The 24,866-nt window shown below is 37.2% G+C and overlaps 1 protein-coding gene across 1 annotated transcript in view; it reads right to left on the bottom strand.

Moving 5' to 3' along the window:
• LOC128996250 (protein SAND) overlaps window positions 1–24,866 on the bottom strand; it is a 58,230-nt gene that overhangs the window by 13,286 nt on the left and 20,078 nt on the right. The window contains exon 4 of the mRNA XM_054421429.1: window positions 18,833–19,076. Coding sequence (XP_054277404.1) covers window positions 18,833–19,076 — 244 coding nt within the window. The remainder of the gene's footprint in view (window positions 1–18,832; window positions 19,077–24,866) is intronic.

The raw sequence follows: 24,866 nt of genomic DNA on the forward strand, positions 1-24,866 counted from the left end.
TATTTATCATTCCTAATTGAGGATTTACAAAAATGAATCAACTAATCACTCTGAAAAAGATCTACGTGGACAAAACATAACCTAAAATTTGATGTTTGACTTTCACGTCTAAGTTCTAGTTTGATGAAGATGAAGGTTAACATTTTTATTGTATGTACAAGTTTATTATCAACCAAGTTGAACGTTTTTATTTTATATGAGTCTTATTTTAGGTTTATTCTTTTCTAGACTAGAATAATAGTATTCACGACACTGATATTAATATTTCATCATTACAAAACTTGTTTAGGCCTAGTTGTAAGTTTTATGAAAGTTAAAGTGTTGATCTTAATATCAACTTATGAAAGTACAAACGAATAACTGTGAAGGATAAATTTTCAAAACTACATATTTTGACTGTCTATGATCAGTATATAGTAGAATGTATTATGTGTGTCAAAAATCAACTACACAATTTGGAAATTAGAAAAAATGTCCATTCATATGACACTAGAAATAAGAATGATATAAATTTATCAAAACATAACCTCAGCTTCTTTGAAAAAAAGGGGACCTTTATGGGATCAAAATTTTTAAACCATCTTCCTACAAAATTAAAAAGTAAAATAAACCAAAATAATTTCAAAAAACTAGTTAAGAATCATCTGTTGCAAACGAGTTATTATTCATTTGAAGAGTTTTTTCAATGTAAAAACGACTAAATAAATAAGGTTGAGGTGCTCTGATGGAAAAAAATAATAAAATGAAACTGCATGCGGTTCCTACTTTTCTGTAAATCGAAATCAAAATGCATACAAATTAGTTATAGTCTGACACTATTCATGTATGTATATACAACATGAATAAAGAATTTTTGATTTGATTTGATTTGATTTGAAGTATTTCAATTTCATTATTTTGTAATAAAATATTTTTTCTATACTAATTTGTGCAAGGCTTATTTTATAACCCTAAAATTTTACACTGCTACGTCTGCTACCACAATGGTTTGTAAAGTTTTTTGGATTCGAAACAATACTTATTAAAGTTTTTTTTAGTCATAATTGAGTTGAGTAGTTTTGTATATATGTAAAACTAGCTATGTTTTTTAATGCATGTTAATAAATACTGAATTGAGTATGACTGCAGTATAGTATAATAATTTGTAGATTTTTAAAAATAGTACAGAAATTGATTTCTTAAAATAAAAAATAGTTGGGAAATCTATGTTAAGCAGTTGGAAAATTTGAGGCTTCTCCCCCCCCCCCTAGAATTTAACCAAGCAGCGCCACTGCCTACATGGGTGAACCGTACTCAAAAAATTTGGTGTAGTGATGTAAATGCACTCCGTGTAAGACTTTTGGACTCCAGGCTATATACCCTTTTGTGTTTTCCAGCACTATTGGTATTTTTTAACAGTCTGATTCCTACTTTGTTTGTATATTAATTTCAAGCTTTTGGTAGATAGTAGTTAAACCAAGTGATGAACTTGGTCCTTATGACATAACAGCTGTTATGTATTTATTGTGTGTGTGGATATTCCTTGTGGAGTAACTTTATGTCTAAGGTAAATTACACTTTCAGCACATATTCAATACACTATTGTAATTTTTTAATATTAGGGATGGACGGGTCCCGAAATTTCGGGAATTTTATATTCCCGATTATCGGGACGGGATAACATTTTATTCGGGAATTTTTCAGGACGGGATTGGTCCGATCGTCGGCGATTTTGCCGCTTCGCGAGTGCCGATGACGCCGCTATTGCGAGCGATAGGTCCGCGAACGCAGGAGACGAAGTCATAACGACGATCGCGCCGTGACCGCGGAGTCATAACGACGATCGCGCCGTGACCGCGGAGTCCTACCGACGATCGCGCCGTGACAACGAGTCATACCGACGATCGCGCCGTGACCGCGAGTCATACCGACGATCGCGCCGTGACCGCGGAATCATAACGACGATCGCGCCGTGACCGCGGAGTCCTACCGACGATCGCGCCGTGACAACGAGTCATACCGACGATCGCGCCGTGACCGCGAGTCATACCGACGATCGCGCCGTGACCGCGGAGTCCTACCGACGATCGCGCCGTGACCGCGGAGTCATACTGACGATCATGCCGTGATGGCGAGTCATACCGAGGATCACGACGTGACCGAGGAGTCCTACCGACGATCGCGCCGTGACCGCGGAGTCATACCGACATCGGAGTCCTACCGACGATCAGAGTCATACCGACGATCGCGCCGTGGCCGTGGAGTCCTACCGACGATCGCACCGTGACCGCGGAGTCATGCCGACGATCGCGCCGTGACCGCGGAGTCATACCGACATCGGAGTCCTACCGACGATCAGAGTCATACCGACGATCGCGCCGTGGCCGTGGAGTCCTACCGACGATCGCACCGTGACCGCGGAGTCATACTGACGATCGCGCCGTGACCGCTGAGTCATACTGACGATCACGACGTGACCGAGGAGTCCTACCGACGATCGTGCCGTGACAACGAGTCATACCGACGATCGCGCCGTGACCGCTGAGTCATACTGACGATCATGCCGTGATGGCGAGTCTACCGACGATTACGACGTGGCCGTGGAGTCCTACCGACGATCGCGCCGTGACCGCGGAGTCATGCCGACGATCGCACCGTGACCACGGAGTCATGCCGACGATCGTGCCGTGATCGCGAGTCATACCGATGATCATGCCGTGACCGCGTGTCATAACGACGATCACCCCGTGACCGCGGAGTAATACCGACGATCACGCCGTGACCGCGGAGTTATTCCGTCAATCATGCCGTGACCGCGAGTCATACCGACGATCACCCCGTGACCGCGGAGTCATACCGACGATCACGCCATGACCGCGGAGTCATACCGACGATCACGCCGTGACCGTGAGTCATACCGACGATCGCGCCGTGACCGTGAGTCATACCGACGATCGCGCCGTGACCGTGAGTCCTACCGACGCTCATGCCGTGACCACGAGTCATACCGACGATCACCACGTGATCGCGGTCATTTTGACCACGAGTCACAAGTTTCTATAGGTACCTGTAAATTGTTACCCATATTTTGGTTTTTATAGATTAGTGCCACAAACGGTAAAAATTGATTTCGTATGTCTTTTTTGGTAACTGCAATACTCAAGACTTTCTTTTTATGCATAGAAAAAAATCCCGTCCCGTCCCGTCCTGAAAATCGGGAAGGAAATAAAAATCCCGTCCCGTCCCGAACCAAAAATTTAATCCCGTCCATCCCTATTTAATATACAATTTGTGTCTATGGAATAAAGATGATTTGATTTGATTATTATTGTTTATGTTGGTTGAATTGCTTTGAAATATTTCGGCCAACTTTGTTACAGCAGACTACCGTATGGATTGAATAAAGCTCCATAAGTGTATCAAAAAGCAATGGATTTTGTAATGTCTAGTTTAGATGGAGCAATTTCTAATATAGATGACATTCTCATGTTCGGGAATACTAAAGAGGAACATGACAAACGATTGAAAGAGTTTCTAACAATAGCTAGATGCTTTGGACTCAAGTTGTCTAGAGATAAAAGTGAAATATGTGCTGAAAGTGTAATTTACCTTAGACATAAAGTAACTCCACAAGGAATATCCATAGTTGAATCGAGGTTCAAAGCAACCAGCAAAAACAATAACAAACAATAATAATTAATACATAAGACCTGTTATGTCACAGTCCTGACTCCATATAATAATTCTCAATATTAAGAACCATTGATGCAGCAAAGCATTACACCGATTTGTCTTACTGTAAGTTGAGTTCTTGGAGGCTAGCCGTGAAAACTTATATCTCATAGCGCTTTAGATATTTAATTGCAATTATTTCGGTGATAGGAAAAAATATTTTGGGATGGTAAATAACTCTTCAGCAGCTATTTGAAATTAACATTGCATATTATACAAGCCACAATCATTAAAAGAAACCTTCCTATGCGGTTATTAGATTCTATAATGTTCTTTTAATTGATTTAAAATCCACAGATGATTTTGGCTTGTTTAAGAAAAAACTTAACAGCTTATTACCATCCAAACCTTTGTATTCACTACACGAGTTTAAATTTAAATTTAATTAATTTAAATGTTATAACTTATCTGTATGTCTTATCTATTATATTATTAAAGTGATACAATCAAATTTTATGTAAACGGTTAAGGTCATTTACTAAATAGAAATATAGGCATATGGCACATCAAAATGAAGCTTAGAGTGTGTAGATTTGCCGAAAAGTATTGATATGGACGAATTTCCTAAGGGCTCTGCCTCACAGGCTGATTTCCAAAGGGCTACGCCTGGCATGCTTTCAATGTTTAAATGATTTAATGTAATTTAGTTAATGAAACAGCTGGTCAGTACAATGATCTGGTGTTTGTTTATTTACTCGAAAAAGATGTTTGTGACGCTTTATGCAGATTAAGGAGGGTTATGTTTGGTTTTGAAGTGAGGTTGTATACGTTTTTTTTTTAGTATTGCTCAAAGTTTAATTTTTTTTATTTATGCTACCTGTGAAGAGGCTTGATTCAAATTGAAGAATTATGGTAAAGCATGTCATTCATAAGGCATCAATATGAAGCAATAGATGCTATTGCTACACTAAGGTATGTTGTCATATTCATATGTATCTATTAACATAAAAAGGGTTTTGAAAGTAAGTAGGTTTACGCTTTTAAATAAGTTTGTATTTTCAAACTAAATCATAGTGTAGGGAATTTATGTTAATTAGAAAGCAATGTGGACTGTATTATAGTAATTTTGAATTGGATACACTAACCTTTTGTTATTAAACTGATGCGTAGACTGGGGGCCCCCTTTGATGAATCCTGAAATGCTATAATGTTGATAAGTTCACTTTTTCACACTATATGATGTTAAAAAACACTTCAATTGTCTTTATAATAAGTTATAAGCCAGCGGTAAATATTTATGTTGGTATAGAGGTTTATGGTATTTGAAAATGTAGGAGAAAAGGCATGTTAAGTCCTCATAGCAACAGGACTTGCCCAAGAGTGTGCCACTACTCTACTGAAGGAAGGAGTTGGTCATGTGATACATATCAGTGACCAATCAGAGAGCTAGTCTTGAAACCATTGGGATTTGAAGATACTGATGCACTCTTTGAGGAAAACATTTAACTATTTGAAATGGTATTTAAATGGAGATTGTGGTGAAATCAGTTGCATATTATTAGAGTGCATTAAAATTAAAAATTAATATAAGAATACTTAGAACAAAACAGTATATATATTTGACATACCGGCCCCCTTGAACCGATCCGGTTCAACAGAAAAACAAGAACCATGCATGATTGAAATATGAGGAATAAAAATAAGGAAGGGGGTTGGTAGCCAGAGTTATGTTAGGTTAGTTTATAGGAAGGCGGGAAACCTTAACTACAGGTCGTGTTAAGGTTTTTGTAGATGTCTTGATTTGAACGACTCTTACAGTGCCATCTTGACCAGGAGAGGCTGAGATGATTCGACCAAGCATCCAAGCAAGAGGTGGAGTATTGTCTTCATGAATGATTACTAAGTCTCCGATCTTGAGGTTTTCTTCTGGAGTAATCCACTTAGATCGTTCTTGGAGGGTCTGCAGATACTCTCTATGCCATCTGTTCCATATGTGTTGAGCAAATGCGTGCACAAGTTTCCACCGTTTCAGGCGATTTACAGAGATATCCGTGAGATGAGGTTCTATTAGAGACGTCAGAGGTCCTCCTGTCAGGAAGTGTCCTGGAGTTAATGCTTTAAGGTCAGATGGGTCTGCAGAGAGGGGTGTAATAGGCCTTGAATTTAACATTGACTCAACACGAGCAATCAGTGTTAGAAACTCTTCATAGGTTAGAATTTGTGTACCTATGACTCTCTTCAAGTGGTATTTGGCACTTTTTATTGCCCGTTCCCACAAGCCTCCTTGGTGTGGAGCTCGAGGTGGTATGAAATGGAAAGTTATTTTGTTGTTCTGGGCAAACCGTTGTGTTTCAGGTTTTATCATTAGGTCTTGGAAGCATTTTTTAAGCGTTGAGGCTGTTCCAATGAAATTGGTGGCACAATCTGAATATAAATCTGATATAGTGCCTCGTCTGGCAGTAAACCTAGTTAAGGAAGCAATGAATGCATCTGCTGAAAGATCTGTGACCATCTCCAAATGTACAGCCTTTGTGGCAAAGCATATAAATAAACAGAGATAGACTTTAATTGGCTGCAGTCGACGTAAGATGTGAACCTTTACTGTAAAAGGTCCAGCATAATCCATAGCGGAAACATTGAAACAACGAGTAGCCGTAACACGTCCAGCAGGTAAGTCGCCCATTAAAGGTGCTGTCATTTTAGGCTTAGCTTTGAAACATCGAATACATTTAAATATTCTGGAGCGTATAACACTTCTCTGAGACAATATCCAGTAGTTTTGCATTAACATTGCTTGAAGTAGTTGCGGTCCTGCATGTAGGTATATTTTATGAAAGAAATCAATCAGCAGGTGGACTACAAAATGGTTCTTGGGAAGCAAAATGGGATGTTTTGCACTGTACTTAAGTGGTGAATTTTTCAGTCTTCCACCAACTCGTATGATTCCTTCTTCATCTAAGAAAGGTGCAAGCCGTTGTATTTGGGTAGAACATGTTTTCTTAGCTTGAAGCGATTTGATCTCATTTGCAAAGCATTCCTTTTGCACACACCAACATATGCGATTTGTTGCACTTTCAAATTCCTGTTTGGTTAAATGAGTGGTTATTTTTGCCTTTAGCTTTAGACATTTAATAAAACGAAGAACATAAGCCATAACGTTTACAAGTTTAGACCATGAGGAATATTTACTTAAAAAATGTAGTTTAGAGTCATCGGTTGATGTTATGAGGTTGAATGTCTCTGATTTCAGTTCATTAAGAGATTCTTCAGGATCTGGGGAAAGTTTAGTTTGTGGCCATGTAATTGAGTCCCATTTAAGCCACTTAGGTCCTGACCACCAGAGCTCATGATTCATTAAAGCGGATGGTGTTAGGCCACGAGAGGCGCAATCAGCAGGGTTCTCTGCTGAGGAAACGTGTCTCCATATGCATGAAGGAGTAAGCTCTTGTATCTGAGCTACTCTATTTGCTACAAATAGTTTTAGCTTGTAAGATGGGGTGTGGATCCATGACAGAGCAATCATAGAATCTGACCACGCATTGATAGCTGTAATATGGTACTGTTTATCAAACTTATTGATGCAATAGTGAAGCAACTTGGCAAGTAAATGAGCGCCGCATAGTTCAAGCCTAGGTATTGTAGTGCGTTTAAGCGGAGCTACCTTTGATTTTGCAATCAACAAATGAGTTGAAACATTGTGATCAGAATCTTCTAGCCTTAAAAAGACACATGAAGCATAGCCTGATTCACTAGCGTCTGAAAAGCCGTGTAATTGTATGTTACTGGCGTTTACCATGGGAAGGTAGCGAGGTATTTTTAGATTGTCAATTTCTGAGAGCTCACTGATAAATTGAGACCATTTCTCAGAAAGTGTCTCAGGAAGCTGAGTATCCCATTCTAACCCTAAACACCAAATGTGCTGCATTAATGCCTTTGCCCAAAAAACCAGTGGACAAATTAGCCCCATGGGGTCATAAATCTGAGCAATAAAAGAAAGAAGTGCTCTCTTTGTATATACTCCTAAGGGTTTGGGTATAGCATAAGAAAATTTGTCTGTTTGTGGTATCCATTTTAAGCCAAGGACACTGTGACAAGGTTGATCAGTGCTTCGAAGCATGAGGGGAGTTTCACGATGATCCAGCGGAACATTTTCAAGAAGTTTTTCATTATTAGAAGACCATTTTCGTAGCTGAAATCCTCCTTTGAGTAGTAAATCGATAACATCTTGCTGTAAGTCAAGGGCTTCATTTAAAGTGTCACAACCTAACAAAGCGTCATCAACATAGATTTGATCTTGCAGAGCTTTGGCTGCTAGCGGATGGTTATCACCTTCATCGGCCATTAGCTGTTGGATAACACGATTGGCTAAATATGGACTTGAACTCATGCCGTATGTAACCGTGGTTAACTGATACACTTTGATCGGATGAGAGGGCTCTTTTCTCCAGTAAATCAATTGAAATTTTCTATCATCTTCATGAATTAATATCTGCCTAAACATTTGTTTTATGTCACATGTGAAGACATATTTATGTTGTCGAAAGCGAAAAATTATATCAGTGGGATCGTTATGCAGTTTTGGGCCTTGGTGTTGTAAGCTGTTAAGCGAGATTCCAGTAGAAGTTGGGACCGAACTGTTAAAAACCACTCTTAGCTTGTCTCCTTTAAAAACACCATGATGAGGCAGGAAGAAGTGAGGTTCGTCTGAGGGCGGAATTGATTCACAAATTTCCATATGACCAGAAGTCTCATAATCTTGCATGAATTCAACATATTTCATCTTGAAGTCTGGTTGAGCAGCAAATTTATTTTCAAGTGAGTTAAACATACGTTTAGCTACAGGTGCTGAAAGACCCAATTTCTGAGGGGATTCCTTGAACGGTAAACGACAGATATATCTACCGGTATTGTCACGTGAGTGTGAGTTTAGGAAATGTTTTTCACACTCTGCATCAGTTGGCGAAATTTTCAAAGTTTGAGGCGGTTCTTCAATTGACCAGAATCGTTGAAGAGTAGCATGAAGATCTAAGTCGTTAGTTGAGAGAAGAGTGGATATTCCACTAAATTGAAGCGGTTGATTGGAGGGAGCAATAGGTGCGGCACTGGAGGTTGGCACCACTGGTACGGTTGCAGACAGTAGGGGTTTGCATCAGCTCCGAGATTTAATTAAATTTCGCGAGTTTTCTAGCGAATGGTGGTTATCTTAGTGGTGATAAGGACTCAGGACTAAGTTTAAGGACGGTAAATATTAACTCCATTTTATCAGTAACCATACCGGTTTACGTCAGTATCGTGAGTTACCTCGTCCGCTCAACGTGGTCCGTACGGTCGAGTATAGACACGTGTATGTGTCCCAGTCGTCGTACTAGTGCCGTGGTTTGTGAAGAACAGTGTAATTAAAGTGACTGTGTCATCGCTGTTTGATGCCAAATACAAGGATAGGAGACTATTTCACGCCGGTGCAGTCAAGGAGTAGTAAACGGAATCGTTTACACATCTCTCCAGAGAGCCCGGGAAACGAAGGTAACCTAGCCATGGACGAGGAAAAAGTGGGAAACATGAGCCTTACACAGCTTATGGAAGGTATGAGTAATCTTCTAGAATGTAAGTTGGACGAGAAGCTTAAATGGTTAGCAACTAAAGAGGACATTGCCGGTATTAACAATAAAGTTCAGGAATTAGTTTATGAAAATGAAAATTTGAGGGAAGAAGTAGCTAACCTAAAGCGCCAGGGAAAAATTGCAAATGACAAGCTTACAGACCTTGAAGCACGATCAAGGCGAAATAACCTTATATTCAAGGGATTGCAGTGGAGAGGGAAAAATCCGGACTTTCGGGAGATAATCAGAGATTTTTGTAAAGATGTTTTGGGGATAGATAGGGTGTGGGTCAACAGGGCCCACCCTCTGGGAAAAGATAGCAAGGCACTCATAGCACATATTCCTGAAGATTCCGACATTACATACATCCTTAGCCAGACTAGGAGACTGAGTGGAACTGGGTACATTATACATAGGGACTTTCCTCGTGAGATTAGGGACAAACGGTCTTACCTTGTATCAGTGCGGGCTGAAATACAACGAGTGGTGGGTGACGACAAGGTGAAGATGCAGCTAGTTCATGATCATCTGTATGTGAAGGGACACAAGTTTACGTGGGAAGAGGGCTGTCTAAGATCTGGTCCAACCAATGGCGCAAACATCCTTAAAGAGCTTTTTCGACACGATTTTTCCGACTTTATTGCCAAACTACCGAGCGAGAAGGCAAACAGGCGCAATGAAACTTCAACTGTGAGACAGACACCGACGCCATCTCAGACCTACGCAGGGGCAGCTTCCAAGGAGCCTTCGCGGATGGCAGAGAACAAGAAATCTTCCTCAGCTTCCTCGGGTCCATCCCAAGCAGACGACATCATCAAACCCCCACCTCAGGCCGAGGTGTGAGAGGGCTACGCCAATCCTCCACAAGACCAAAGGCAAGAAATTGATCTTTATCAGGGACTTTTTAGGGCTTTGGTTTATAATGTTTGTGGGCTCAAAAGCAAGGTTAGTGATACCAATTTTTTAAATGTTTTAAAAAGTTATGATTGTATATTTTTTTTGGAAACCTTTATATCAGAGAGTGATGTAGTTTTTATTTCAGCTCAGCTGAAGAATTTCAATTTGTTTTTTAAGTTAGCCGTCAGGACCGGAAATGTAGGGAGGTATAGTGGTGGAGAGATTATAGCAATTAATAAATCATCTCCTTTTATTGACAGCTTGACTTGTGTCGAAGAACATAATTTTAACATTGTAAAAGTGAGTTTCATGAATACACAAAGCTTTCTTTATTTTTTGCCTCTTTATTTAAATTGTAACAACTGGGAACAAGACTTCGAAAATCTAGTTACATTACTTAATAGCAGTGAGAAAGAAAATTGGGTTTTATTAGGGGATTTAAATTGTAGGACAGGGGATGAACAGGGATTTTTAGACGGAGAAGTTAGCAATATAACAAAAAAACTCAGCGATTTTCGGAAATCAAAAGACAAAATCATTAACAGTAGAGGGCGCAAAATTTTAGAGTGTTTTGACAACACAGGTCTTATTATTTTGAATGGGAGATCTGAGAGCGATAAGGAAGGGGAATTTACTTTTATAGGGTCATTGGGTTCATCAGTCATTGATTACGCGGCGGTGTCAGTAAATTCTTTACATCTAATCAATGATTTCAAAGTAGTGCCGTACCCAGGCTCAGATCATCTTCCATGTGAAATTAGGTTAAATGTTGCAAGTCCTAGGGTCGCTGGAGGGGAGTGTGGTAAAATCTTACCTTTACTTCCTAAGCTAAAATGGACCGCCAGTGACACTTTAAACTATCATAAACGTACTAATTTAAATTTAGAGTTAGTTACAATTTCTGATGATAACCAAGAAAATATTAATCAGGTAATTAAGTGTGTTTACGAATCTGCTGAACAGAAACCAAACAGTGTTGCTAAAGGTAATAAAATAATAAACAGAAATCCTTGGTTTGACTTTCAATGTTTAGCTGAAAGGAAAAAAATGTTTAGGCTTTTAAATTTATACAGAAAAACCAATTCAGAGGAAGTAAAGAAAAGCTATCTCACACAATTCAATAACTATAAAAAACTGTGTACTTGTAAAAAGAAATCTTACTACGATAAAATTATATCAGATCTAAATGATAGCAAAAGTGATAGCAAGTCATTCTGGCGGGCCATTAACACCTTCAAAAGGAAAAATGACAATATTGTGGGAGATATATCTGCAACTAATTGGTTAAATCATTTTAAGAATTTATTGAATCCACCACTTCTGACAGGGTCGATAAGTTATGCAGAACCGCTAATAGATAACGACCAGCTGGATAATCCTTTCACTTTCGGTGAATTGAGGAATGTTTTGAAATCAGTGAAATCCGATAAAGCACCTGGACCAGACAGAATACCTTATGAATTTTTCAAAAATGCCTCAGATGAATTTTTAAATATGTTACTAACGGTATACAATAACATTTTTATTAGTGAAACAGTACCAAAAACATTTAAAGAATCGATTATTTTTCCTTTACACAAAAAAGGCGATGTTAATTTAGCTGATAACTACCGAGGTTTGTCTTTTATTAATAGCATTACGAAAATATTCACGAGCCTTATAAATATTAGATTACAAACGTGGATGTGCGAGAATGAAGTACTAACAGAATTTCAGGCAGGTTTCAGAAGAGGATACGCCACCATCGATAACATATTTAATCTGACATGTATAATTAATTTACGTCTATTACAAAAGGGACAAAAGCTTTATGCATTCTTTGTAGATTTTAGCTCGGCTTTCGACACAATTGATCGGAGAGCATTGCTTTTCAAATTGGCAAATTTAGGTGTCTCCACGCGAATGCGGAATGTTTTAAAGAGTTATTACAGTGAAACAAGTTCTAGTGTGTGGTGTGGAGGCGGAATAACTAGTTATTTTCAAACTAATACAGGTTTAAGACAAGGATGTAATCTGTCACCGACTTTATTCAGCCTATTTATAAATGATCTGCCAGAAGTGGTGGAAGGGGGGTGTAACATCAATGGGGTTAAAATAAATGTGCTACTTTATGCAGACGATATTATTCTCCTTTCCCCAACGAGCACTGGGCTGCAGCATATGATTAAAAAATTAGAAAACTATTGTGACACTTGGAATCTAACTGTCAATCTAAATAAATCTAAGATAATGGTGTTCAGAAAGGGTGGAAGACTAAAGGCAGGTGATAAGTGGAGGTATAAAGGAAACGTTATCGAGGTGGTAAATCAGTATAAGTATTTAGGGGTTACATTTACAAGCAACCTGTCATGGAACAGCCATTTTAAGGAAAAAGCCAGAGTAGGAAAATTTGTTATTAATTCTGTATGGAATTCTTTATTTAAAAACAATAAAGTGCCAATGATTTCCAAAATATCGTGTTTCGAGGCTGTTGTGCGATCGACAATCTGTTATGGAGCACAGACCTGGGGTTTCATAGAAAGTGAAATAATAGAATCAGTACAAACTTTTTTTCTAAAAAGAATATTTGCACTGCCTTATAATACGCCAAAATATGTATTGTACCTTGAAACATACTTCGATAAACTTTATTTTTACACTATAAATTTAAATATTAACTATATTTTGAGATGTTTAACTTTGCCACCAAAAAGATTGCCAAACTTTTTAGCAAAACAAATAATCGAGAAAAAAACATCTTGGTGTAGAGAATGGGAGTATTTGGGACAAAAATGCAATATTGAGTTTAGTTTCCAAGATCTCGATCCAGAGGGGTTGGGCCTCCAGCTGAGGACGGTGGCGGAAGTGTTGCGTGGCAGGTGGAGGGAGGAGTGTGTAGGCCGAGCGCGGACCTCTGTCCACCACAGGCAATTACTGACGCTCGACCTTGAACTTGGCGATAGGAGCCCAATAATGCTCAACAATACGCATATCGCTTCTTGGGCTATTAAAGCTAGAGCAGAACTGATAAATCTAAACTACAAGCCGTGGTCTGAACAAAATTATCTTTGCACTCTCTGTAATCTTCAACAAAATGAAACTGCATATCATTTTATTGCAATTTGCCCTATTTTAAAACATATCAGACGTCTTTGGCTTGGAAAAAATACTTTAAACGAAACAGAATATGAGTGTTTTTTAAATGGGTGGAATTGGCGAGCTTTAGCCCAGTATTTAAGTAAGGCATGGAAATATAGGTGGGACATAATTAATGAGTTCAATTTATAGCTAAAATTTCTTTCTTTATTTATTTCTCTTCAATTATAATTAAAAATCATGAGACTCGCTTGGAACCATATTTTTAAACGAATTAATGTTGCTTTTATTTTATGTTTTTTACGAGCTGTATTACATAAATTTAAAAATAATTATAAATGTACTTTTTTATATAAGTATACCTAGTTAAATAGTTACTTACATGTTAAAGTTTTAAAATATGTTATTTTACAGCAAGGTGCCAACCAAACAGACGGTTTAAATAAACCATTGTTTTGTGTGTTTTTGTTTTTTATTGTAAAAGATGTAAATAAGTTGTGAAGAATAAAGCACTTTTTTCTTTCTTTCTTTCTTTCTTTCCAAGCACAACAAAGCCAAAAATTGTTCTCATAATGAAGGGTAAATTTTCTCCCATACTTACAGGCGGCTCAAGTAAAGTTTGAGGGAATAGATCCGCTCCTATCAATAAATCAATGGGACCTGGCAAGTCAAAGGTTGGATCGGCTAGCATGTATTTTTTCAGTTGAGCTTTGATGAAGGGTGAGAGTTGAACTCGAGGCAGGTTACTTGTAATCTGATCAAGAATAAGAACAGGATGAGAAGAGGCCAAATTCGACCCACTGAGGGAAGAGATATTCAGATGTGTGAAACCTTTAGGCTTTATTTTAGCCATAGAAATTCCTTTGATATCAGGGACGCCAACAGCAGAGCGTTTTACATTTAATATATTTGCACAACTTTCTGAAATAAGTGTGGTTTGTGAGGCGCTATCCAAAACAGCACGCAAAACGAGACCGTTTCCTTTGTGAGTAGAAACTTTCACTAAAGCGGTTGCAAGCAATACAGTATTATTCTGAGTACGAGCCAAACCCATAAGAGTATTCGATTGATTGACATGATCAGGGGACTTAACATTACTTATACAGGGATCAGTGTTTGCTTCATTCAATCTTGTTTGAGCCTGGTCAAAATGCAGGAGAGTATGATGTCGTTTTGAGCAAGTAAGACAAGTCTGTTTAGATTTACACATTTTAGGTTTGTGCATACCAAAACAGTTTACACATAAGTCTTTACTCTTAATGAAGTCAAACCTGTCTTTAGTATTAATGCCCCCAAATTTAGGACATTTGAATACTATGTGAGTAGTAGCGGAGCAATAAATACATTTAAGCATTCGATCTTTGTCGTTAGACGACAACAATACAACATTAGCCCTATTAGTTTTAGCCTTATTCGCAAAATTAGATTTGATTGGGTGGTTGCTCTTATTTTCATTTGGTGAAAATGTTTTGTTCGAAACAGAAGCTAACTCCGCAGCCTCCTCTTGTGTACATTTATTTTCCAAGAAAAGAATTAATTCATTGATAGTAGGGACCTTTTTTGAGTCATTACGTGAGTGCTCAAACTTAGTGCGGAGAGCAGAATCAAATTTACGCAAAATATGCGTTGTCAAAAGCAAACTTTCATTAGCAATATCATGACCAAGAGTTTTTAAGGCCTGGTAGTTTTCATTGTAAACTGAGAGAAATTTCCGCAATTGTTTGACAGTAGGCCTAGTAAGTTGAGGTAAATCTAAGATATTGTTAGTATGAAGAGTGATTAGCAGCCTTGTATTGTGGTATCTATCTATCAGAGATTGCCATGCTATAGCATAGTTCGCAGCGTTAAGAGGCAAAGATTTCACCAAACTCAATGGCTCATCTGAGAGACAGGATAGCAAATATGTAAATTTTTCTATGTTACTGAGTGACTCATTAGTCATTAGTATGAACTGCATTTTCAAATATGCTATGAAATGACATCCACTGGTCTGGTTGACCAGAGAATTTACCTAAATCCAATGAAGGCAATTTTATTGTCGGAGGTACAGCCACAGCTTGTGCTGTTGAACTAGCGGTGGACTGATTCAATTGCTCAGATACTGCAGGTGTAGGTATTAATGTGCTACATAAGCTACTAATATTTATGTACAGGTCAGATATTTTATCTTGAAGTTCGGTTACCTTTTCATCTACGATGTCTTCAGGTAGGGGAGTTGTAGAGAACAACTTATTAACAATTTTTTCAAATTCTGCATGTTTTTGAGAAGCTGCAGTTGAAAGTAACTTTATTCTATTTATTTGTTGATCATTTAAAGATTCAAGGGCTTGAACAGTACTTAATGTTGTAACTTGCTTGTCAATACTACTAAGTCTTTGTTCAATAAGTTGACTTTGCTTGACAAAAGATAAAAATCTCATTTTGGAATAGAATAGTCAAACACACAATAAAACTCAAAAGGTCTGTATAAACTCCACCTTGGAATTTATAAATTAAAGTTATTTCTTCACTAGAAATTTCAATAACTTATTTTGCAAAGTATTTGCAATATAAAATCACACTAAATTATTTACATTTTAATTTTCTTTCCAGAAGTTCCAGAAGTATCATTTAATACAATAATGATCAATCGACAATATTACTGTACAAAGCAATCAGCTGTTTTCGTGATAGATGAGAATCAATAACATTTGTAGATAATCAGAACAAGGAAAGGAAGGATAATTATTTCTGGCTACACAATGAATATCCTGGAATGCAAACAGAATACTGAGAGGGGAAGGGGGGTATGTCTGCTAGAGATAAGGCTCATGAAATGGCTGAGATATAATCATGAATATTTAAAATTGGACATGAAACTAGACTTTCACTTTTGTGCATGTTTGGAAATGAAATATGAAAAATCATCAAACTTAAATATGTTTGATTTTGAAAATATATTACAATGTCCTATGATTTAAAAAAATCAATAAAACAACACTGGCTTATTTAATAAATGTTCACAAATTATAAAAATGTGTTTGTGATAAAATAAAAAATGTATTTCACAATGAAATTAAATCTTAACAATTCTTTAAATATTTCCAACGCACTGAGTTTATCCGTCCGGCTCGAAGTACCAAAAATGTGGGGAATTTATGTTAATTAGAAAGCAATGTGGACTGTATTATAGTAATTTTGAATTGGATACACTAACCTTTTGTTATTAAACTGATGCGTAGACTGGGGGCCCCCTTTGATGAATCCTGAAATGCTATAATGTTGATAAGTTCACTTTTTCACACTATATGATGTTAAAAAACACTTCAATTGTCTTTATAATAAGTTATAAGCCAGCGGTAAATATTTATGTTGGTATAGAGGTTTATGGTATTTGAAAATGTAGGAGAAAAGGCATGTTAAGTCCTCATAGCAACAGGACTTGCCCAAGAGTGTGCCACTACTCTACTGAAGGAAGGAGTTGGTCATGTGATACATATCAGTGACCAATCAGAGAGCTAGTCTTGAAACCATTGGGATTTGAAGATACTGATGCACTCTTTGAGGAAAACATTTAACTATTTGAAATGGTATTTAAATGGAGATTGTGGTGAAATCAGTTGCATATTATTAGAGTGCATTAAAATTAAAAATTAATATAAGAATACTTAGAACAAAACAGTATATATATTTGACACATAGAGTTTAATGCATTTTAAAACACATATCAGCACCACTTTAATAGCTCTCTAGGTCACATTTTCTTCCCGTTGCAAAGCACGGGTATAGCAGCTTGTTTCATATATATAACAGTGCAAATTATTACTTCTAATGTTTTTGTGTATATTGTAAGTTAGCAAACATTTTTCATTTGAAGAATGATCCCAGATCTCCATTCTATTGACGCCATTCTGTATGCGCTTTGTAAAAAATGAATGAAGATATTTGAATCTTGAATCTCCTGAGACTGTGCGTTGGATCTGTGGTCAAAAGCCAACATTGTGTGTACGTAAGATAGAGGAACTTTAGACGTCTCGATTTATCCGAGCAAATAGAAGGTAAATTTAGGTTAGTTAATCCTAACCCAAAAATTCACGTTACAATCTTAGAGCTAATGTTTTAACACATTTCCTGTCTCACTCTTCTGTATTTGAGGGAAGAGTATAGTTGTATAGTAATATTGGTATAGTACAGTCTAACCTTGATATAACGAACCTCAATATAACAAATTCCTTGATATAACGAATTTTTTTAAATCCCCTAGAACTCTCCATAAGACACAATGTATATTTTACCTCTACATAACGAACAAACCATATCAACGACCTTGATTTAACGAATTTTTCATGATCCCGGCTAAAATAAGACACCTCAATATAACAAATTTATCATTGTCAGAACCTCTACATAGTGAATTTAACCTCTACTTAACGAATTGTCTACGTTTCTCCCTCGATACAACAAACCCCCCACCCCATTATTGTTTTTGAAAAATCAGTTTCTTCATCAAATTTAATGGAAAGGTGACGTCAACGATTGCGCTAACATTCGTCTGCTCAGTTTTACACATCCCTGTCTGCTGTCGTCGCTGCGCGCTTTGTTACAGCTGAGAACTGATTTCATTCACTGAGGACTGATACGACGTAATGTTTAGTAAGCTGTGATTGGGTGATAAGTACAATGGTGAATTGTTTGAATTATTGTACAATTTTTGGATGAAGAGAAACCTAAGAAAGAAAAAGAATAGAAGAACAAAGCAAAGAGAAAGAATAGCAACATTGTTATCTTAACATTCCTTTTAGCCTACAAGTGTTTTTTTTTATCTTTAAGTTGGCTATAATTATACACTTTTATAACGACTTATCTAATATTTTTATTATTTTCAATACAATTTTTTGAAGACAACATCAATGCTACAGTTTATGATTATTACAGTATTGACATTCCTCTGTTCTGATTTAAATCAGTACTGTACTGTAAGTAGCCTACCGGCCTATCACGAGCAGTAGCTTACAAAACTTACTGTTTTGTTTTGTTATTTACGTGGTTTATTGCTATACAATACAGTGTTTGGCTAGGTTTTAGCACAGAAAACATAGTATTTTTTCTGTGGTTGGAGTAAGCTGTGATTTTAAACTTACAGTTTGTAACCTGTACCAAGGTCAATGACTAGAAATGTCATGATTGCGCAATATTAAAGATCCCTTTCCCTTATTACCCCGGATAATTGACGTTCTACTTTACAATGTAAACATTGTACACTGTAAAGTATTGTAGCCTATGCTACTTAAATTTTCTTTTAATAAGGTCCAATCCCGACCTATATTGACTGATGCTGGTTCTGAACCTCGACTTAGCGAAATTCATGCAAACCTAACCTCAATATAACAAACCTCGTTTTAACGAAATCCTTGATATAACGTATATTTAGTTCGGTCCCTTCAGATTCGTTATACCAAGGTTGGACTGTACCAGTAACATGATAAAGACCAGTAGTAACTTCATCGCTAAAAACTAAGAAATTTACAAGACAGATTGAAATAACTAATTCTTCAGTCAATATTTGATGATTCAGTGTAGTGATAAATAAAACTAAAATACTCTTGAGAAACAGAAAGGGTAGGCCTAACCTTGATCTTGGCGCAGACCGAGACGATTGTTTGGCCGATAGCCTCTCGACAGTTGGGCGGGAGGGGAAGACATCTTACCGCCCCCAACAGATAAACAGGCTCTGTCTCAGTGAAGTGCAGCAGATGATCAATCAGACGCTCGGATCCGGTCAACAACCGGCGCAAGTCAAAGTTGCGCCGCTCTTCAAATATCTTGGTCAGCTGTTTTAAAGTCAAAATACTGACAATTTGATTGTACACATATCTGAAACAACAAAAAATACATTATTTACAGTTGACGTTATTAATTTTTAAACAAGTAACATAAATTAAAAAATAAAATGAATTTGCATAAATGATTTATATTAAAATAACTGTGATTAATAGTAAAAAAATATAAAATAATAATAATATCTTATCTTAATAATTAATATTATGAATCTGAAAGTTTGTGAGTTTGTGCGTTTGTGTGTTTGTTTGTGTGTTGCTCAATCACGCATAAACTACTGGACAGATTGGGCTGAAATTTGGCATGATGATAGCTCACATTCCCGATTAATATTTAAGCATATTCTTATCTCAAAAATCCTTTCGGGCTACGCCACAGTGGCTCTGTAGTACCCCATGTTAACCTTATGAGTACTTATATTTAAATGGATTAAAGAATCGTAACAGCTGGTTCAACTAAACAATTTGATTCTGTGATGTTCAATAGCATTAAAAGATTAATAGGTTTACCAACCGGGTGCAGTACTATTATTTTTTTATTATTAATGACAACAGCTAATTTGCAACCAAAAGGTGAGTGAGTAGCGAACAAACTTCAACCTGGCGGCGAGTTAGCGTAGCGAACGAGCTTAACCTTGCTTAACTTTGCTGATTTGCACAGCATTTTTCAATGGTCTGTCATGAATGGCCTTGGATTGAATGTTGACAAGTGTGTAGTCATGCATACTGGACCAAACATTATGATGCAGGAATTGAGTAAGTCTGCTATAGAAGTCACCCTTGATGGCATGAGATTGTCTGTTTGCGACACTGTCAACACACTTGGTGTTGTACTTGACAAAGACCTCTCTTTTTCTGACCATGTCACATCTGCAGTTCAACGTGCAGTGGGTAGACTGAGAGGTCTTAGCAGATTTAAAACTCTACTGCCAGAATATGCCAAAATGCAACTCATGCGGTCCTTGGTCCTCCCAGCCTTTACATATTGCTTTCCTGCATATGGAAACAGCATCTCTAAGGAGGATATGGCAAGAGTTCAAAGAATTCAAAACTCTGCTATAAGGTTCATTTTTGGCCTTAACCGCTTTGACCACGTGTCCTCCTTCCGAGATGCTGCAAAGCTCATCCCAATGGATGAAATGTGCAGGAGGCTGACCTGCTGCCTGGTCCACAAAGTGCTCACGCTGGGAGAGCCTCAGTACCTCAGCGAGAGGCTTAAGTACAGGGGGGAGATCTGCCTGCGTGGTACTCGTTCCGACCACAGGCTTCACTTTCCTAAAGTGAGGCTTGAGGTTGGAAGAAGGTCATTTTCTTATTTTGGCCCGCAGTTGTATAATGGCCTCCCTCAGGACATAAAGAGCTCCAAATCGTATGGCTCATTCAGGGCCGCAATGCAGAAAAACAAATGTAAATTGTAAATGTTTTTTCTTTGTAGTTATTTTGTATATTATATTTCTGTATATATTAGGTTAGTTTAGTTTTAGTTTGACTTGAGTAAGTTTGAAAATCATTTATATGAAACTCGCTTGTAAATAAAGGCCTTTTTATTTATTTATTAATTTATTTAACCTGAAGGCAAGTGAGCGCAGCAAACGAGCTCCAACCTAAAGGTGAGTAAGCGTAGCAAACGAACTTCAACCAGGACGTGATTGAGCGATGCGAACGAGCTCCGAGCTCATCTCGAAAATGAAAGAGCATTTGACTTAAAACCACATTAGGACAGGACAACGTCTATCGGGCCAAAAAGTTGTGGTAGACAATGAGAACTTTACTTTTTTCTATGGTTTAGGTGCAGTGGTAGAACATTAGGGCTATGGTGGATGTGTGCTACACTATAGGGTACCTTATAAATTAAAAGACCAAATTTTCTTAAACCGTGTCCTCTCCCATACCTGTAATAAGCATTTTATACTTATATGCCAACCCCGTACAAAGGACAGGTACTCTGCTAGTTTCTAATATATACAATCAATTAATATATGCAATTAATTGTTCAAACATGGATTTAAGTAAGTTATGGCAATGAAACAAACCAAAGTAGGCTAGTTTAAGATAGTCAGACGTCACCTAGGATTTTAGTTTTCTTAAAAGACAATTAACGCGAGAAATTTTTTTTTGCAAATTTCATCAATATGCTGGTTTCAGGTTAAGTTTCTCATCAATGGTAATACCTAACAGTTAGACTGCACTCACACTAGGCCTATCCAACCTGGCATCAGGGCGGGTCCACAAGCTGCAGAGCAGCTGCTGAGTTTTCCCCTCATTCAACAGCAGCCCGTTTAGGCTAAAACACTCCTTCCCTAGGCAGAGATTTGACAACCTTGTTAAATTGGCCATGTTTATGCCACAATTAACAATGGTAGTGTCGTCTGCATATAATAGGGCATCATAGCTCTCTAAGTTAAAGTAATTGATTAAGATGATTAAGAAGAGGCTAGGTCCGAGGGTTGAGCCTTGCTCAACTTGCCTCCGCTCGTAATCGCAGCCACCCCAGATTTTGCATCTTGAATTGATACCAATAATAATGGTTTAGTTTACCTCTGTCAATATGGTCCTTGCGTAGTTTGTCACTACTGCAGTTTCGTGCTCGTGGAGCACATCATCAGGTGAAGGTCACAAAAAGTTAAAACATTTTCCTTACGTGAAGGTCGTCAATTTAACACACCGAAAAAACACATACACACGAACGGTACGAAAAAACATTTAACTTGGCCAATACATTAAAGACGTTACACACGGGGTCCGGCGCCGGTAGAAGGCAAGTCATGACTGACGTGTGTTGTAGTCGGTAGCCCCCCCCGTCCTCACTTCTCTTATCAGAACCTTTTTTTATCAGAACCTTTTCTTTGGTCTTGTTCCAGAATGTGAATGGCGGTATTATAAATAATGTTTGACTGGAATGAGAGTTGTTCGTTTAAAATATGGTTTGGATGTACTTTAGCTGCTCGGTAAATCTCAAATTCTTCGATGGTGTCCATGTATTTACTTTTATGACAAGTATGCATTACTTCTAAATTTGTTTGTATATCTGTATAACTATGGTTTGAATCAATGATATGGTTGGCAAAAGCTGATTTGGAGTTCTTTCTTGGTAAATGTTCCTTAAATCTAGTTGCAAAAGAGCGTGATGTTTGCCCAATATAAAAACTGGGGCAATCATTGCATGTTATTTTATACACTCCAGTGTTGTTTAATTTGTCACTATTGTCAGTTTGTCTTTCTTTTAAATTACTGGACAGTTTGTTTGTGGTTTTGTAAGCAACTGTGATATTGTTTTTGATATGTTATTGTTTTTTGCAATCATGAAACTTGAATTGATACCACCTGCTGGTGGCCACTGAAGTAGGACGTAAACATCTGCTGAACAGCCCCCCCCCCAGACCCGTACAATGAGAGTTTCCTAAAAAGCAATTCATGGGATACGCAGTCGAATGCTTTAGATAAGTCCAATAGTGTTAACAGTACGGATTCTTTGGTTTCAAAGGCATTGTGAATAGTCTCAATAGCAGGCATCACGGCAGAGATGGTTGAAAGTTTCCTACAAAAGTCATGTTGCCAGTTATTCAGCAGATTGATGTTTTCAAAATGATCAAGAAGCTGCCTATTGATGATTTTTTTTTTTTTTTTTTTTTTTTTTTTTTTTTTGTCCTAAGGACGCTAGGCACGAGCCTGGGATTGTTTTTCACATTACTTCAGGCTAGACCTAGGGGTTGCGGCATTATCACTTAGATAAAATCCATTGGTGACTTGGCGGGGATCGAACCCGGGACCTCAGGGACTGAAGTCCCGCGCTCTAACCACTACGCCAGCTCGCTCCCCTGCCTATTGATGATAGTCTCGAGCACCTTAGCTAATATAGGAATGACACTAATAGGCCTATAGCTGTTTTATGATTCAGCATCCCCCTTCTTTACACAGGTTCAGTTTGTGATATTTTTAGTCCTTGGGAAAATGTCTCTGTTCCAAACACAAGTTAAAGACTACAGCCAGAATGAAATATGAAATATGCTTTATTGTCTTTTGAATTTGTACAAATCATTGACAATGTCAAGATACAGCTAAAATTATAGCATAGTCAGGTAATTAATTAATAAAATACTTATAGCTAACTTAACAAAGGGAGACATATTATAATACATAATCTAAATGAATAATTACAACTGAAGAATCTTATTCTTAAAAAAATCTTCCAAACTATAAAATGGGTTATTGGTCAGCCAACAATAAAATTTACTTTTGAAATCCTTTATATTGTGTAATTTAATTATGGATTCAAGAAAGTTGTACACTTTAAGTGATAAAACTATGTGACTATTTAGAGTTTTACTTAAACGATGGAATTCTATTGTGGTATGGTTCTTATTTCTGGTATTATGATCATGAGTATGGTTTCTAAATTTTAAAAGATGTTGATTTTCCAAGATATAAACTATTAAGTCATAAATATAAACGTTAATAATAGTAGGGATTTGAAGATTTCTAAAAAGTGGTTTGCTGTGGTCTCTTGAGCCTTTATTAGAGATAACTCTAACCGCTTTCTTTTGCCAAACAAGAATTTCCTCTACCCTAGCACAATTGCCCCAAAAAATTAGCCCATACCTGAAAATGGATTGAAAATATGAAAAATATGCTGTTCGGACATAATTTAATGGAATGCATTTTTTCAGACGACCTAGTAAAAATATTACACGAGAAAGTCTGGTATTTAAATAGTCTATATGAGAATCCCAAGTTAGCTGACTATCTACATATATTCCCAAAAACTTTGCTGAAAAAACTTTACTACCCTTATCACTGTTCTCAAAAAACTCTCTTGAATTATGATTTAAGGAAAATACCAATTTTTGTGATTTTTCTTTGTTAAGCAAAAGTCCATTACTATGAAACCAATTTTGTGCATTATTTAATGTTTCATCAGCCAATTTTTCAAGTTCTTTATAGTTTTTACTAGTAGATAAAAAGGTAGAGTCATCTGCGTACAGAATGGTTTTACAATCAACAGAAGAGGGTAGATCATTTATATAGATTAAGAAAAGAAGGGGACCAAGGACTGAACCCTGTGGCACTCCCCACTCGACTGACACTTCATCTGACCATCTTCCTTTTATGGTCCCAACATGGTTAACCCCAGAGGGCGGGCAATTGATCCTATATAGGCCAACACACAAATCCGCTTTGGAGAGAGAAGAGGATAAACCCACTCACAGCTTCCCGGTTTGGATCTGTGGCAAAAAGGAAACCCCATACTGATTGCCAGTATTGCCACAACATGGTTAAATCGATCCTCATACAAAGACAACTAAATACTGACGCTGTCGTATACGGTATGAATACATTAATTCTGTTTAATCTCCTGTATAGCCACAACACAATTTTCAGCAAATAACAAACAATAAACCATAAACCATAAAAATCAATAAACCATTCCATGTCCATTGCACATGCATTCCATTATCCATTCTCTACTTTTACACAAACAGAAATATTATCTTAATCTTACAAATAATCACATATTCCATATTTGAATTTGAAGATAACAATCTATATCTATAAAAGAGGAAATATGTATGTATGTATGTACCTTATGGACTCAGAAACTGCTCGACAGATTGTAATGAAACTTTCAGACATTAAGCATCAATCAACAATCAATTTATAATTTTTATAAATTCATGCAATTCTATAGAACTATTAGCTTTTTTTCAAAAATTGAGTAGCCTATTCGTATATACACAGACATACCATTAAGACAACAAAGTAATCAATTATGGCATGATATAAAAAAAATTTTATGTTCCTCAGTACCTTATATATCAAATTTTAAAGT

This window comes from Macrosteles quadrilineatus, unplaced genomic scaffold (assembly GCF_028750875.1).
Source record: "Macrosteles quadrilineatus isolate MER2022 unplaced genomic scaffold, UCM_ALF_1.0 Scaffold_6__1_contigs__length_79288215, whole genome shotgun sequence".
Lineage (NCBI taxonomy): Eukaryota > Metazoa > Arthropoda > Insecta > Hemiptera > Cicadellidae > Macrosteles > Macrosteles quadrilineatus.